Source organism: Ranitomeya variabilis, chromosome 2, assembly GCF_051348905.1.
Source record: "Ranitomeya variabilis isolate aRanVar5 chromosome 2, aRanVar5.hap1, whole genome shotgun sequence".
Taxonomy (NCBI): domain Eukaryota; kingdom Metazoa; phylum Chordata; class Amphibia; order Anura; family Dendrobatidae; genus Ranitomeya; species Ranitomeya variabilis.
The window spans coordinates 973,934,884-973,953,433 of NC_135233.1; the positions used below are offsets into that span (position 1 = coordinate 973,934,884).

The window sequence follows — 18,550 nt, forward strand, 5'->3', positions numbered from 1 at the left end:
ACACGTTTTTCTATTAATAGAGGCACTCGCCAAGGCTGTCCCCATCACTCTTATTATTTCTTCTGGCATTTGAACCCCAAGTTATATATCTTCGAATCAACTCTAATATACAAGGAGTCAACATAGCATCAGTTCCCCATAAACTCTTTTTGTTTGCTGACGACATCCTGCTTCTTTTAACGACACCCCAATCATCCCTGCCAGCCCTACTTCAAACTCTTAGCAACTTTGAGCATATTTTTACAAATTAATCCCTCCAAATCTTATGCTATGAATATATCTCTCCCTTCTTCTACTGTCGCACAACTAAAGCACGACTTTCCATTCCAATGGACCACAAATCGTTTGGACTACCTGGGACTGAAACTTACTCTGCACTATGACTCCCTATATGCTGCTAACTACTCCCATATGCTTCGTAAAATTTGTTTAATTCTTCAGTCTTGGGGAAAATTGCAGCTCTCCTGGCTCGGTCGTGTGCGCGCATGAAAGATGACCATCCTTCCTAAATTACTTTACTAATTTCGAGTCTTGCCAGTCTCAGTCCCTTCCCATTATCTTAAACTAACTCAACGTTTAGTCAATTCCTTCGTTTGGAGAGGTGGCCTCCCCAGAATAAAAAGAGCGTCTCTTTTTCGCCACCACGTAAAAGGTGGTTTGGGGGTTCCAAACCTCTCTAAATATAATCAAGCAGCCCAACTAGGTCAATTGACCTTATACCATGCCTACTCTGAACCTCCTTTGTGGCTGGCACTAGAGGCCTCTGAATTCCACTCGAATACCCTGGACACAATACTGTGGATTCTCCCAGCCCAGCGCAGAAATATTTCAAATCCCATTCTAGTTCACGCACTTAAAATTTGGGACTCGTTGAAATACTCTTCGCAGCTAATATCACCATTTCTGCCCTTGGCCCCCCTCTGGGGTAATACCCAGTTTCTCCCAGACATAGAGTCCCTTAGGAGCTTTCGCTTATGGGTCGCGGTGGGAATATCCAGAGTTCACCACCTTTTCAACGTGGATGGGATTGTTCCCTTTTCGATCCTGAGCGAAAAAACATCATCTCCCTCCTGGAGAAATATTCCACTATTTACAACTTAAAAATTTTGTCCAATCCTTATTAAAAAACTCTACCCCCCTTATTCCTTCACTCCCTTTGAACAGAGATGCCGCCAAAACCCACATGCTCTGGGCATTATATCTCTCCTTTATTCACACATAAACTCCCCCTCTCACAGGCACTGCCTGGGCTATACATCTTCCTGGGAGTCGGATATTGGCTCTTCTTTGACAGACTCTGAATGGTCTCAAATTTGGTCCTCCTCCATGGGAGGAATGCTAAATACCCTCATGTTGGAAACAAAACAAAGCGCTGACCAGATGGTACTTGACTCCAGCCAGGGTGGCAAAGGCAGTCGCTAACTATTCCCCAAATTGCTTTAGAGGATGCAACTCTATAGGAGATATGTTTCATATCTGATGGCTATGCCCAACTGTACGCAGGTTTTGGATCAGGATATACCACCTGATCTTTTCTATAACAAATATCAATCTTAAGAAAAACCCTTGGGAAGTCCTACTAAACAAACGTATCCCCAATATTCCTAAATAATCCCGAGCCCTCATCTCATTTATATTTTTAGCAGCTAAACAAACTATAGCATCAGCTTGGAAAAAACAAACTTAGAATTATCTATGGTTAAATCGCGTCTCTCGTGGTACATGATTAACGAAAAACTATCGGCCATACTCACAGACAAAGTAGGCAAATTTGAACTTATTTGGCTTCCATGGGCAGAATATGCAAACCATACCCCTTTCGCTACACCAGTATTTCAACTGACTAACTCTGACCTTTAGGACTCCGATTGAACTACCTAACTAGGACTAGATGCATTGCAATTCGTTTTCGGGTCTAGTTTTCAAAAATTAACAGTACAAGCAAAGGTTCATTTCCTTAACCCTCCAACTTCTGAACTAATTATATACTTTGATTTCACTGGTAATATCCCTCTCCCGAGAGAAGACTGCTTTTTAGCTTAACTTAGAGACCGAGTCATAGTCTATCCATAAATATGGTAGACATAGCCAAAGATATGTTAGGATTCCTGTTGTCCTTCTGCAGTTTGACCACTGATGGCTACTATTGTTCACTTTGATATTTGTACTGCATTTCCACTCCTTACCAGGGGAGGTTGTGTTCTGCAATTGCCCTATACTAAGATGGTGGATTCTGATTCTCTTAAATCCATCTTGTTTCCTGTTTGGGCCTACTTAAAGCCACATTGATCTCTCACGCATCTCTTACTTTGAGTTTTGTGCCTAGCTGGTAGTCTAATTTCAATTTTCATCTCCTGAATTGTCTTACCAAGACTATTCACACTTCTCTCCAAATTGTTTCCTACAATGTGTTTGCTATCTCCAAGGACTTCTATTCCCGCTTGCTGTTCTTTGCACGTGCTCCTCTGGCAACTGGATTCCAGCAGTTCTACACCAGTATCGTAACAAAAGGTCTTTAAAACATACAAAATAAGTGGGCCATAAATGCAAATGTAAACCAAATAAAATATTTTTTATTGATATATGAAATGACAAAAGGTTAAAGATGAGTTACATGTTAAGATGGTGGCATCACCTATGAGAAATACAATTGCATGATTGATATTTCATAAAAATACAGTTATATGATGATATTTAAGATGAAAAAAGAAATATTAGAGGTATATGTAGAGGGGAAAAGAGAGCATGAAGGATAATAAGCAGAAAGATAAAAAGACACTCCAGAGCTTGATTCTTGATTCACAGCTACTCTGCTCAGTTGTGTTGCATAATGTCTTTGATTCTATTACTGCTTCTAAGGATGTGCTTCAAAGTGTTAGGGAAGTATGATCTTTTCTTCCCCATTTGAGTGATGGATGGGAGACATAACAGCAGTAAGTTTCTTCTTCCTTCTATGGACAACTGTAATCTGATCCTTCTCTAAAGGTACCGTCACACTCAGCGACGCTGTGGCGATATAGACAACGAGCCGACCTAAACTAGATCGCTGGAGCGTCGCTGTTTAGGTCGCTGTAGAGACGTCAAACACAGCAACTCCAGAACGATGCAGGAGCGATCCAGTGACGTAACGGCGACTCACTTCTCATTCTCGCTGGTTGTTAGCTCCATGTCAAACAGCCGGAGTGTACTGACTGGCTAGAAGGAGACGCTGCGACGCCCCCTATGCTCGTTGCTGGCGTCATTGCTTTTGATGTCAAACATGACGATACACGCCGACCTGGTGACGAAATAAAGTTCTGGACTTCTAGCTCTGACCAGCGATGGCACAGCAGGATCCAGATCGCTGCTGTGTGTCAAACACAACGAGATTGCTATCCAGGGCGCTGCAACGTCACGGATTGTTGTCGTTCTCTTTGCAAAGTTGCTGAGTGTGACGGTACCTTTAGTTCAATACTAAAATCAACAAGTATTTACCTATCAAGAACAATAACCTGGAGATAAAAACATAATCCATGGTATCAGAATTTGAAGAATAATTTAAGCATATTCTATTAGTTTTGTAGTGCCAAAAACAATTAAAGAATTGAGTACTCTAAGGCCGCATTCACACAATCGTTTCTAATGGTCTGAGCAGGGACCATAACGCAAGGGCTTTCTTCAGGTCTCTTGACCTTAGCTTGGCAGCTTCATATCGGTCTGCAAAGCTCTCAAGTTCAGATCATGAAGCCTGCATACAGTTCGTGCATGATGGATGTGTGAATATGGTATAAAATACATTTTCATAGATTAAAAATCTAACAAGTTGATACTCATTATCTAAAAGTGCAAATCTACTATAACATTTCCATGTGCCAAGTGCATCAACTTTTTGAGAAACCAACCTCTATTTAATATTATAATAGCTTCCATTAGGTGCTTTGTATACAGCCAGTGTGCACGGTCATTCCTATTCTTTCAGATTCATTGGGTTTTATTGTGTCCCTTCTGTTGCGGCACATCAATGTCATAGGTGCATTCACCATCATAATATCTCAGCTCATTCTCTCCCAGCAAAGGTGCAACAATAAAGAGTAATTTAGGACTTCGGCAGCAGGATTATTATCTGCTTGGCCAATCATCTGGCACTGCTTTGAAAGGGTTCATAGTAATGTCACAAGTAAATATGTTCAATACAGAGCTGATGGAATCCATCTAAATGTACTTCATAGAGGGATGATCTGAAGTTACCCAATAGTGATGTATTGTAGAGAACATAGAGAAAAGTGTGACATGATGGTATATTGATCCTGTGAGACTGTTCAGGAAAATGCAATTAGGCAGCTGAAAAATCAACTCAGTGAGCAAAAGTGTCAGAGCTAAAAGAGAACACTCAATGCAGCCTTCACCAAGTGTCTAGGCGCAGATATTTCATTTACAGGACATTATATTGTAGTTTAGGTAAAAGTTATCACAAGTTGTGGTTACAAAGAGAAGTATTGTTTTACAAATGCAGCAAATAATTAATATGACTCAAATGATTGGCCTGATAATCAACAAAGATGCCAAAAGTGATGAGGAACAGGTATTTTGTTGATAGTGTAAAATTATAGTAACCTTAACCCTAATGCATCTACTTATGGGAAGTCATTGCTCACCATTAAAGTAAATGCTGGTCTGTGCTCATTTATTAGTATTCTAGTTCTATCGTTCTGCTCTGGTCTAGTCTGTATATTATGTTATTGGATTTTTCACTGAGCAGTTCTAATGTCCTTCTCAAAAAGTGCTCCTTCAAATCTCTCTAGATTTCAGAAGAATAATAGAGAGAATAAAAATGAAAACATTCATGTACAGCTCACATTTCGTTTCTCAGATCGATGTGTGAGTAAATATAGTTCAATCTCAGGCTTTTGGATTGAAACACTAGGAATGGACACTATTCCTTACCTTTTAAAAGCCCTCAGCTCTCTGTCAGTGATACACAATTTGATTTACATTACATTCAAAGCTATTGAGCTTTCCACCCTGAGGTGCTGATGGTTTTAGGTGGTGTGAATGAACAAATTAAGTCTCAGCTGCCTTGGGTCTAGGGTGACTTGTGAAATACTGAAGCTAGTTTCTCTATCATGTGAAATACTGGATAGCATGTATATGCAGTATTATATATTTTCAGATTTTTTAAGATATAATAAATGTTAAAAAATTCTAAATAAAAAAAAATACAATATTTTACGTTAAGTTTTGTTATGAGGGTAGAGATTGACATTTTAATTGTTTCTAGAGATGAGTGAATCAGTTCTAGGCTAATCAAATTCATTTTGTTTCCCAAAATTCATTAATGCAGGCAATTTTGAACCATTCGCTTCAAGTTAATCCAGCAAATTAGTGGGTGGATGGCCAATCAGACACCATTTTACTGGATTCTAATTATTGGGAAGGAGCTAAAAAATATTAAATTCAAATTTGCTTATTTTTGACCTTCCACATATGTGTCTTGTTGCTGCTGACCACTTTCTACCACATTAGCAGTAATGCTCCCCTCCAGAAGTTTTTTTGGAAGAGGAAGGAGTTGATTGGAGGTCTGGGATGATCAGAGGTATGGAGGAGGGGGTTATAAGTGGTGGCATTTCAGTTTTAGGAAGGGCCAAAGAGACAGTAGTATAAGAGTCATTTCAACCTCACTTTCCAGGAGATTCATGCCAAATGTATTCAATTTTTATCATGTTCTCTCCTCCCTCCTACCTGAATTAAGTTGATCTGCTCAAATTGTGTTTTATGAGATTTGCTCAACTCTAGTTGTATAATTCCTTGGATGAATATGGTAGAGAGGGTCGGGACACACATTAAGATGATTAGAATACTACTTTAAATACGCTTCCAAAGTTTTTTGCTCCTTTAAACATGCTGTAGCTACTTGCAGAATTTTAATATGATGGCAGTAGAAGGGATTCACGAAGATATGCGGACCAGAATTCTGGACTAATTGGGCCAAAATACTGGTGCACACATGCCCTGCAATTCATTTATTATGTGTTTTTAAAACTTTTGTGCTGAGTCGGCAAGAGGGAGTGGCTTAAAATAAAAGGGTGTTAGCTTAGAAGTAAGGTTATTGACTAAAAATTGAGATGTGTACCAACATTTTGCCATAAAATGTAGCCATAGACTACGTCAAGCAATAGACAATGTAAAAATACACAAAAAAATCTAAGCTCTCACTATGAAGACAGGATTAATAAATCTGCCCCAATAGACACTGTATATTGAAAATGCTTAATACTTGATAATCCAGCTACCATCTAACATGTATACATACATTAGAACAAAACCCATTTAATTTCAGCAATTGTGAAGAAATTATATCTTTAATTTTCAGTAATACATGCAAATCACTAAAATTAAAGCATCTGCCACCTTTTTGAATAGCTGTTGTTACCCAGATATAAATTGGGTAAATCCTCCCTAAAATGACAACCAGTATCTTCTTAAAGAAAATCTGTCATCCCAATTTTGTAAAGTAAAATCATGGCTGTAATGGTGCTGTAATACAGATTACACTGATGCCTTTAGTGAAGAAATTAATTTTGTTGTTCTTTAATCTCCATATGAAGTTCCCTACTAACTATAGTTCCGTGCACAGGGGCCGGACTGTACACGGGGTCTTCTCCTCCCTATCTTGATTTTGCAACCACTCTGCCTGCCCTTTCAGTAACTTGCCTTCTTTGTTTGAAATCTCCTCTTCAAACAGAGGAATGTCTCCACTGAAAAAGCAGTGACTGTGATTTACAGGCCGAAGGCAGGTGGTGAGCCTGGATAATCACAGATAGGAAGGAGAAGACCCCTTGTACAGTCCGGACCCTGTGCACTGAATTCTAATTAGTAGAAAATTTCAAATAGTGATTAAAGAAGAACCACAAAGCAGAATTTTTCACCGAAGTTATCAATTTAATAATTATTGCAAATTGTGCTAACAAGTTCTCTTTATTGCTATATAGAGTTAAAAAAAATCTCTTATGAAGGGCAGTCAGGGTATATGGGTGACATTGAGAGTTGTCGCACACTCGTGAGCCACTATATTTGCCAAAACCGAGAAAAACACTAGCAAAGTTTGAGTTACCTGTTGTAGACCTAGCTCACCCATGAATTGCATAGTCATTCTGTCATTTATTTAAATGTCTGGCATTTAAAAGTACATTTCAGACACAGCAATGAAAATATATGATGCTTTCTGAGGCAATGTGCACAACGTAACCGGTTATGCTCAAGTTTTTGTCATAGGTAAAATTGCAAAATACTTAACAGAAGAAGCAACAATTCAATTTTAAAAATCCTCTCCATTCTATAGAGTGGATTGATTTTTAATCCTATTTTTTACTGCTCTTTTCCTAACTTACCAGCAGTAGTGGCTGAAAATGTAAAAATGTTCTACAAACTTTTCCAAATAAACCTTGTAAGCACTGCACAGAGCTTGACCAGGATAACTGGGATTCCCTGGTTGCTCCTGATCTAGCCAGCTTCAGTGCAACAGTGCTCCTCCGATGCAGCATCAGAGACCACACACTTCAGGCCAATGATGCAATCATGAAACAGTCCAAACTGTTAAGAAGTAGCACACCGCCCTCAGCAAACAGGGAGGGATTCACGAGACAACCTCTTTAAGTAGAGCCTCATACAAGATCGGCTTCAAGTGCCCGGCCCTGAGCAGGAGGCTGGGCCCACTTGACATCAGAGACACAGGCAGGCTATGTGGGCCCGGTGTCTGTGCCAGAGACTGCAAGTTGTCCTCTCCCACCTGCTCAGGGACCCAGTACTTGTAACACTTACCTCTCTCTGCTCCACCGCTGAGGCATCTTCCACGTCTCCTGACTGTTACTTTTCAGGTTAGAGGGCGTGATTACATCACATCTGTGTGCCCTCTACCTGAGCAGTTACAGTGCAGAGAGCCGGAAGACTGCGACTCTGAAGAGTCCAGAGCAGAGCAGTGGCCAGCAAGGAAAGGTGAGTTTTTTATTTTTTTCATTTTTTTAAATGTTTGGGGCAATATATGGGGGCCATCATGCACTGAAGCATCATATGGGGGGTCCATTATATACTGGAGCATCATATGGGCCCTATTATATATGGAGCATTATATAGGGGCTCATTATATATGGAGCAATATATGGGGCTCATTCTTCTGTATGGAGGACTATACTGTCCAGTTTCAGAGCTATTGTAGAATTTACAATAGATATCACTCATGTAATGTAAGAAGGCATTGTACTATACCTATATTTCTCTGCCATATCTGTGCATCATGAATTGTATGTGATAAAGGGGCCCACTGGGACTCTTTCACCCGGGGCCCATGGAAACCTGGAGCCGGTCCTGGCCTCATACATAGTGGAATATGATATTCAGCAGTAAGTGTGTTTTTAGTACTATGCAAGGTCCAGAAGCCTATATACCATAGCCCATAAAGCGAAAAATCCTCATCTTTCCGCTGTAAACACGCAAAGAATGATAAGTGAATAAAGTTGTTAAAGGTGGGTAGGTCATCTAACAAAGGAAGGAAATCTATTCTTTGAAGCATTTGTGATCTTGTTTTTTCTTTGGACAGACTTTAGTTTGCTTTTATTGGAATGAGAAAGTATCCTACTGTATCCTACTGTATTTTTAAGTTTTACAAAGCCAATACTCATGTAATTGTTCTTTAAACAATCTTCAAGTTTTTCAAGTTATCTCACTTATAAAGCAATGCTAAGAAAAACTTTAGCACATCTAATATGTAGTCTAACCAATTGTTTATTAGGTAGGCTGGGGGAAGAGACCGTTGATGGGATTAATTAGATTTGCTATGTAAGGTGAAGTCCTACTAAGGTAGTATCCATCAGCTGCTTCCCAGGTGGTGGCAAGTACTGCTTCGTCAATTGACAGCGCGGATGGAGAAGTGAGAGTTTAAGCCCTTTAATACTATCTGATCCTTTTTTCCTACTCAACACTTGTCACTTGTTTTTAATTATCTGCCTTCCTAGTATTGATCAGCTATTCATTCATGTGTCTGGATCATAAGGCTTTAACAAGATGTGTGAATTTCTATTTTTACTTTTAGTGAACAAGCACAAACCATGGATTGAAACATCGTACCATGGAGTTATCACTGAAAACAATGACACCGTTATTCTGGATCCCCCCTTGGTTGCATTGGACAAAGATGCCCCGATTCCGTTTGCAGGTAGGACGCTATTTGACGTTCTCATTATTAATTTTCCTTCACTGTTATTTCCATCTTATCAAACTTACTTAGAAGAGTAAAGCAAATATGAATTCAAATGTATGTGACAACATGTCTGGAATTTATGCTAATAGAAATAAGATGTCTGCAAAGTCGAGACTGATTTTTATAGATTCATAGCAATGAATGAAATCAGAAAAAACTCCTTATTCAGTAAGTGTCTTTTAGAAATAGTGTCAATTGTATATATCCCAGGCAATGACCTGAAGTGACAGTAATAATACATTTAATCTTTTATGGGTTGTAAGGACAGACTTGTCAGTGGTCTGTGAAAAATGGTATTAGTATGAGGCCATGTGAAAGCCAAGGAAAGGGAAAACAGGCCATACGTATACTGTATTAGGACATGTCAAGGTTTTTCTTGGTCTAACAATCCAATTTATTTCAACAGAAATTTTGATACCTGACATAAACAATTAACACAATGCATTTATATGGTGATTATAGACTTTATATTACCATAATTACTGTAATAAAAAAAGCTGTATAATTCATATGCAAAATTATAAAATTATTCCACATTGTTTTATATTAATCATCCAAGTAGAAAATATGTTCTAATCAGCTTATTATATTATCCTCAGTATACAGTAGATTAATTCTGCAAAATCTTGGTATAGATGATATCCAGATGATTAGATAATATATGATATAATTTCTAAGATTTTTTCTCTTTTATACTTGGGCGTTTGATTCCTTCCATTTAATGACTATCTAATATGTCTATGTGGCAAAATTAGCTCTCTATTGCAGTGCCTAGTTTTTCTACCAAGGACAGAGGAGCCTGGCATATGTTTCTTTCCACACCCTAAAACAACAGAGAGGGAAAAATTGCATATGTCTGTCTATCAGAGAGTCTAGCCATAAAATAAAAAATGGCAGTACTCCAATTTCACAAAAGATGAAACTGGTATTTGATCCGAGCCCATGTGTGTTTTGGCTTTCACAATTAGCCTTTTTAAAGAGCACAATTAGTGCCAGAAACATCTTGTAAGGGAATCTGTCCATAGAATCAGCCCTCCTAAATCATCTTTATGGGTAAGTAGGTCATATGAAGATGAATAAACTTATACCTTGAGATCTGTGATCCGATGTCTTATTCCAGAGAACTACATGTTTTTCTTATATGTAAATGAGCTGTTAAGAACTATGGCTCGGACACTGATCTGCATTAGATTCTGTCTTCAGGGCTTATTTTATATAAATGGGGGAGTTACCAGTTTGATATGTAATGGTATCTCTCCGCTATCTTGATTTTACTGCAGAACTATGTATGATGGGGGTCTCAAAGATAGGATGATACTGATAGTCACACAAGGTGCTTGAAGCTGGGTGCAATAGTGTAGTGAGAATAACTGAGTCAGGACTACCAAATAGGGGTTAAGTGGAAAACCTTGGATGTAGGTATACTGCCTATATGGGATGGGGTCACAAGGTATTAGTTTGCTTTCTGTGGGGAAGCTTTGGCCATAGTCATATTGGCCCTGGAAATGGCTTGAGACCATCTCTCAGAGTTGAATATGATAAAAAAAAGTTTGGGAACTGCTGGTATATGATTATAACTGACACAATCTGCAGTGGTCCTCTCAGGGCTTCAGCTTCCCTCTCACATGCAGCCAGTGTTGCAATACAGCAGAGCTGTGAGAGCTGCAGCTGCTAACATGTTTGTTATAAGACAAAGTTTAATTCTACTGTTCTGTGTTAGCTACATGTCTCAGTCTGGTAACACCTCCTTTCACTTAGGGCACAGTCAGAAGGCAACATAACACGGATCACAATCATATCTCAATGCTTGGACTGGCCTTTGGCTCTCCTAACCCAGCTGTGACAGCTGCATAGAAATACAGGCTGTTACGTTCGGGTCAGGCGACTTGATGGCCAGTCCGAGCATTGCAATGCAATCGTCATCCATGTTATCCAATCGCCTGACTGCTCCCTTAAAATAAGCTTTGGAGGCAGATTCTCATGCAAATCAGTGTCCTATAGTGTTGAGCATTCCGATACCGCAAGTATCGGGTATCGGCCGATACTTGCGGTATCGGAATACCGATACCGAGATCCGATACTTTTGTGGTATCGGGAATCGGAAGTTTCCAGTGTATGGTTCCCAGGGTCTGAAGGAGAGGAAACTCTCCTTCAGGCCCTGGGATCCATATGAATGTGTAAAATAAAGAATTAAAATAAAAAATATTGATATACTCACCTGTCCGGAGGCCGCTGGACATCACCGCTGGTAACCGGCAGCCTTCTTTGTTTAAAATGAGCACGTTCAGCACCTTCCATGATGTCACGGCTTCTGATTGGTTGCGTGCCGCTCATGTGACCGCCACGCGACCAATCACAAGCCGCGACGTCATCCCTCAGGTCCTAAATTCCCTTCTAGGAATTTAGGACCTGAGGGATGACGTCACGGCTTCTGATTGGTCGCGTGGCGGTCACATGAGCGGCACGCGACCAATCAGAAGCCGTGACGTCATGGAATGTGCTGAACGCGCTCATTTTAAGCAAAGAAGGCTGCCGGTTCACAGCGGTAAGGTCCAGGCTGCGTCGGAGAGGTGAGTATATCAATATTTTTTATTTTAATTCTTTATTTTACACATTAATATGGATCCCAGGGCCTGAAGGAGAGTTTCCTCTCCTTCAGACCCTGGGAACCATCAGGGATACCTTCCGATGCTTGAGTCCCATTGACTTGTATTGGTATCGGGTATCGCTATCGGATCAGATCCGATACTTTGCCGGTATCGGCCGATACTTTCCGATACCGATACTTTCAAGTATCGGACGGTATCGCTCAACACTAGTGTCCTACCTATAATTCATCTCTGTCCAACTAATGAAAAAAAATATTAGATTCTATTTTTGACACATAAGCCAAACCAATATCCATCCATACTGGTGTGTGTAAATAGACAATCTTGAGTCTTAAAAAAATGTTTCATCTGCTAGAAAATGTATGTGACCTCCTGCCTAACAATCATCATTATCTTTTCATATGAAGTGTCTGAATGATAATCTGTAAGAAGTCCCATTATGGGAAATTGAACTGACAAGCAGCTGATTCTAGGAATGATTGCACAATTGTACAATGATTGCAACAAGATAACAGTTCTTCTACTATAATCTGCGTGGAGTATGCTCAATATTACATGACCATGTTCTGTATATACTGAAGTCTTAGGTCTGTCAATATATAACTTATAACTCCCAACCTTGATACATAAGCAATAGGGACACATACAGCTATTTTTTATTAAACCCTAACCTCACACAGCGTTACTGCTCCTAGTTCAGTGTTGCCACACTCTATGGTACATTTTCATGGTCCCCACAGTACTTCCTATAGAGTAAGATGCACTTACAGTCCCCCATACAGAATATAATGCTCTCACAGTGCCCAACACACTGTTTGGCGTCCATACAGAACCCTATCTCTCTGTATTATGTCACTCACAGACCTCAACCAGAATGATGCCCCCACAGATGCACAAATCACACAGTGCACATATGCACACAGCTCTGCTACATACTGTCATGGCCAAAAGTGTTTATACCCTTGAAATTGTTGTAGAAAATGAAGTATTTATTCCAAGTAATTATTGCAATTACATGTTTTGTTATAAATAGGTTTGTTATCTCTGCGTGTATTGGAACAACACAGCAAAACAGAGCGCAAAAGTAAAATTGAACATCATTTCGCACAAAACCCCGAAAATATAATGTACAAAATTGTTGGCACCCTGAAGTTAATATTTGGTTGCACAATCTTTGGAATAAATAACTGCAATCAATCCCTTCCTATAAACATCAACCTGCTTCGAACACCTCTGAACTGGAATTTTGGACCAATCTTTCTTTCAAAACTGCTCCAAGTCTCTCATATTTGAAGGGTGCATCTCCCAACATCAGTTTTAAGATCTCTATACAGGTATTCATTGGAATGTAGATGCGGACTCATTGCTGGTCACTACAGAACTCTCCAGTGTTTTGTTTCCCTCCATTTATATACTATACTATAAATATACTTCCTGAAGTATATTTGAGGTCATTGTCCTGCAGGAAGACCTATGACCTAGGAGGCAAACCCAGCTTTCTGACCCTGGGTACTACATCGCGACCCAAATTTTTTTATTAATTTTCAGATTTCATGATGACTTACACACAGTTAAGACACACATAGTGCTAGTAGCAGCAAAACAACTTTAAACCTTCTTTGAATTTGATCCATATTTGACTGTGGATACAGTATTATTTTCTTTGTAGGGCTGATTCCAATTTCAGTAAGCAGTAGAATGATGTGCTTTACCAAAATGCTCTATCTTGGTCTCATCTGTCCATAAGACACTTGCCCAGAAGGATTTTGGCTTATTCACGTACATTTTGGCAAATTGCAGTCTAGCGTTTTTATGTCTGTCAGCAGTGGGTTCCTCCTGGATCTCCTGCCTCAGCTTGAATTTCTTTGGAATTTGATTAGGGCTTTTTATCCGCCATATGTACTATCCTGCATTGCAACCTTTCATCACTTTTCTCTGCTGTCTACGTCCAGGCACAGTATCATGGGCTGTAAACTTCTTGATTACGTTGCACACAGTGGACAAAGGAACATCAAGATCTCTGGAGATGGACTTGTAACATTGAGATTGTTGATATTTTTCAACAATTTTGGTTCTCAAGTCCTCAGACAGTTCTCTTCTCCTCTTTCTATTCTCCATGCTTAGTGTTGCACCCACAGACACACAATGCAAAGATTGAGTCAATTTCTCCCTTTTTTATCTGGTTTCACGGATGATTTCATATTACCCACACCCGTTACTTGCCACAAGTGAGTTTGAAGAAGCATCACATGCTTGAAACAAAGTTGTTTGCTTACACTTTAGGAAAGGTGTCATCAAGTTTGTCCAGACCAGTTTGGGGGTTTTGTGTGAAATTATGTCCAATTTGCCTTTTGTTCTCTTTTTTTGTGTTCTTCCAGTACACACAAAGGAAATACACATGTGTTTAACAAAACATGTCTAGTTGCAATAAATCTCTTTGAGAAGTACTTCATTTTTTGGAACAATTTCAAGGGTGCCAACACTTTTGGCCATGATTGTAAGCATACACGCAGCTGTTCAACATCAACAAACAGAGCTGAACAAAATTAAAACACACATAGCTTTGATACACACACTGCTCTGCTATATATAAATGTACACAAACACACATTCACTCATCTCTGCTAGATGTACACACACTCAGCCCTACAATGTACACACACACGCATAAACTCACCTCCACTGTCTATTTGTGCATACAATGTAGGTGAATGTGTGTGTGTGTATCTAGTTGAACAGAGTGTATCGTTTCATGTGGCAGAGTTGTATATATACAAATATATATATATATATATATATATATATATATATAAAACTCTGCTACATTAACATACAATCTGGTCTGCTATACATACACACTCATTGCTTGCATTACTACATTAACACACGCACACACCCAGGCACCTTGCGTGTGTCCTGCTTCTCTACCCTCTTCCCTGCTGGCTGTATTTTGCCCTTCAGTCTTTACATAGACAAAGCGGTGGAAGAGTGATCTATGACCTTATTGCTCCCTTCTCCATTATAATATTTAGCTGTATGTATGACCTTTGGATATAGATACAACTAAAAATTGGACATACTTCCAACCTCCTGGGCCAGCAGGACAGTACTATGAATCGCGGATGGTTGGGAGGTATGTATAACTATCGTACTTGGCACACACTGTAGGTTTGACAGGTCTCCAATGTCTTGATTTTTACTATATATTGGCCTGCAAGGACCATCATGTACCAAGTGCTCAAACAACTCAACACTATCCCCTTTACAAGTCCGAACCCCTAAGAGGTTATGTATACCACCCAGTAATGTCCTGCCTGTTTGTCACCATCTCTAAAGCAAACATATTGGCATTTCTTCTTCAATATCATAGACAGATTGTCTGTACAGAATTCCACCCCATCATTGTCACAGGAAGGGCAGATGTCCTAGCAGAGCTCTGACAGTGCATATAGTATTTTACCTCTCTCCCTGCAGCTCTGACAGAATCCATATTAGAAGAACTTGTTCGACACTCAGCACATTTTGGAATCTATCTGCACAAAATACACACCAGCTGTTAACCTCATAAAATGGCATAATGTGACGCCTGCTCTTTCAGTCTGTGCAAGCAGGGCACTAATGCAGATGGGTTATGGTAATGGACTTCAGGATACATTTATTTTTGCATTGGTAGTTATACGTGTAATGGATCGAAGAGAAGAAGAAAGCTGTGTTCATAATTGAAGTAAAAGTTCTTTTGTTGGGAAAGAGGTTTTAAAATATTCTACTTTTAACCGTTGCCCTTGTAACCTTCCATCTGCTGACGGGTGTTAGAATATTTATGAAATGAAATGGTTTAATGCGGCTACCATTTAGAACATTAGGAATACTGGATAGGCTCTGCCGAAATTACTCACTTCTCCTTTTCAAGTCCTTGGTAATGTTTCCATTAGGCAGCATTAAAATGTACAGATGGTTTACATCTGGATGTGGCATTAAAATGGGGTCTATAGTACATCAGATTCTTGCTACATTTTAAATTATAATTAGGTCTACTCAAATATTTGTCCACCATTGGTACTACTATACCTGCAAAGGGAATAAAGTGGTCGAACAGTGATACTTTATTCTAGAAATACTTATGGACTTGGGTAGAAATGGAAATAAGTGTAATATAGCTATCACATGGTCACTCCTTTAGCTAACATCTGTCTCTCTCATCTCCCCATACATATTCATGTTCCACTTGTCCAAACATGGATTTTCTCTGAATTGGGAAAGTGGAGTAAGTCACTGTAACCCCTGGGAGTTGGGAGGCTCTTACATGTATTAGATAGTCCATTGGCCTTGCCAAAATCTGCTTGTTCACTTGATATTAGAATTGAGCATAAAGATTCACAGGACCCTGGTCCATGTTGGTACACCATACCAGCAAGACAGGGGCCTGTGAATGTCCTTGGCAGGCACTTGAATGCAGTCATCCTGGGCACCTCTGTAAATTACTAGGCCCCAAATTATAATGACTCTGTGGGGAGACACACATCATAATGCCACATTAACCTACTCACTAATGTCATAATGTTGCAGGTGCCAATGAGTTGTCCAGGAAGGTGACCCTGGTCCAGCTACCAAGGCTATAGACATGGATGCTGGACAGGAATCCTGCAAATCTTTTTGCCCAACTTTAGTTGATGCACTACTATTGTGTATGGCCAGCTTTATATAATGCATTTTCCCACACATGCATGCAAGCTCCTTGAAATTTGTCCATATTCTTCTGCTCCATGTCCAAATCCAATTCCCTTTTCACTGTAAAACATAAGGTGGCAAAATTTGATAATATTGTAAAATTGTGAAAATTTGTGATAATATTGTAATTGTACATGAAGCGTATGCCATTTGAACCATTTTTTGAATTTTTTGTCATAGGATATAGCTTGAAAATTTGGTGCATAAGCTGTGTGGCAATTAACATGTGTTTTAGAATTTTTTTTACTTTTCACAAGAAGAGAGGAATTAATTAGTTTTGATTTGAATTATGAAATTTGCACATCTTGGAGAATTTGAACAATATGCGATTCGATTTGCTCGAATTGCAAAAAAATACCTACACTATTTTACTTATTGTAGAAGATTGCCTCAGCCACAGAAGGCTGTCATGACCTGATACGTGGCTGCCTGGGCTTCCCTAAAATGCCTTGCAGCTATCACAACACATGGTATAGTGCAGCCAATCCAAAGGAACTATGAGAGCCAGTTGAAAAGCCAAAGCAGAGAATGCAGCAGCCTTTTAGAGTTATTTATGATTGTGAGAGGAAGTCAAAGCTCACAGTTCTGCAATGGAGCTAGTAAGACAATTCCCTAAAACATTGGACATATGCTCCATACAGTAACATGTTGAATAACTACAACAGTGAAAAAAGATGAGTAGTAGTATGTGAACAACATAGAGATTCAATTGAAAGGGGAAGAGAGGTAGATAGAGGAGGTGCCAACAGAAGTGCCAGATATCTGATCTATTGCATTTTAGAGGGAACCTGTCATGTTCCTAAATCTATTAATCTGCAGCTAGAGGGTTAATTTGTAGGTTAATAGCGTTTCAAAGCTGCCTGGCAACCTTATTCAACAGGGAGGAAATTAACTTTATTCCTCATGGGAGTTGCATGGCTTTTAGTCATAGAGACATGTTGAAGTGGCTTCTGAAATCTGCCGTTGAATGCATGCCCCAGAACTTTGATTGATAGCTCATTTTGCTGAGCATCTGTGCACAGTAAGTTGTCAACCATAGTGCCAGGGTGTGCTTACTGCCATCAGTTACAGTATACTGAGCACTGTATGAAGTCACTACTGCATGCTTCTACAACTGAAAGCTGGTGGCTCCTTTGAAGAAATAAAGTTCATATCCTGCTGGTACTGCACTTTCAGTTAGGCTGCCAGGCTGCTTTGGAACACTATTAACATGCAGATTGACCCTATATCTGCAGATTAATAACATTTGAGGACATGGCAGACTCTCTTTAATTATACAATTTTTTCTTTCATTCTTAATACAATAAGAAGTAGAAGCGAGACAGCACTGTGAATGATCCGCATCTCACCACTCCACCTGACGTCATTACTATGTCAGTGGGATCACATGGTAAGGTTTCCCCACTTATAGCAACGTGATGTTTCACATCCTCCGTGTTCATGCATGGTCAGATTAGTACAGTTTTACACAGACACACCTCCTTTCCACACAGGATCATGGAGGCACGGGGAGTGAGAGGATGTGGCCCACACAGTCACTGACGTGGCATCACACTCGCCCGCAACGCTGACAGGCTGACAAGCCATTTTACTAGCCCCAGTGAAACAGAACCTTATCAGCCTGACAGGACTGCCACCAGTTCCTCGTTCGATATAAGCCTGGTCTGTTAGTTGGATTATATCAGGCCAGAAACCAGCACCGGTAGCATGGAAAGTTAAACCGAGAATCGGACATGTGAAAACATGGATCGAGATAAAAGAGCAGCCCAAGGTTAAATTATTTATTTAATCGCCTTAAGGGCACACTAGACAATACTCTATATACACAGTGGTTATACATATATAATGGTTAGTTGTAAATATAGGTGAATTACAACACATATAAGCTGATGTTAAAAGTCAGTTACCAGTCAGATGAAAGGCCTGGATTGTGGGGAGGGGCTTTCACATGCAAGGCTTGTGGTTCTCTCTGTTGCTTGAC

At 39.7% G+C, this 18,550-nt stretch overlaps 1 protein-coding gene across 1 annotated transcript in view; it reads left to right on the forward strand.

Annotated features, from left to right (window-relative positions):
- The window catches only part of CLSTN2 (calsyntenin 2), a 1,535,903-nt gene that overhangs the window by 586,690 nt on the left and 930,663 nt on the right, over window positions 1-18,550 (forward strand). Inside the window, exon 2 of the mRNA XM_077290847.1 lies at window positions 9,065-9,187. Coding sequence (XP_077146962.1) covers window positions 9,065-9,187 — 123 coding nt within the window. The remainder of the gene's footprint in view (window positions 1-9,064; window positions 9,188-18,550) is intronic.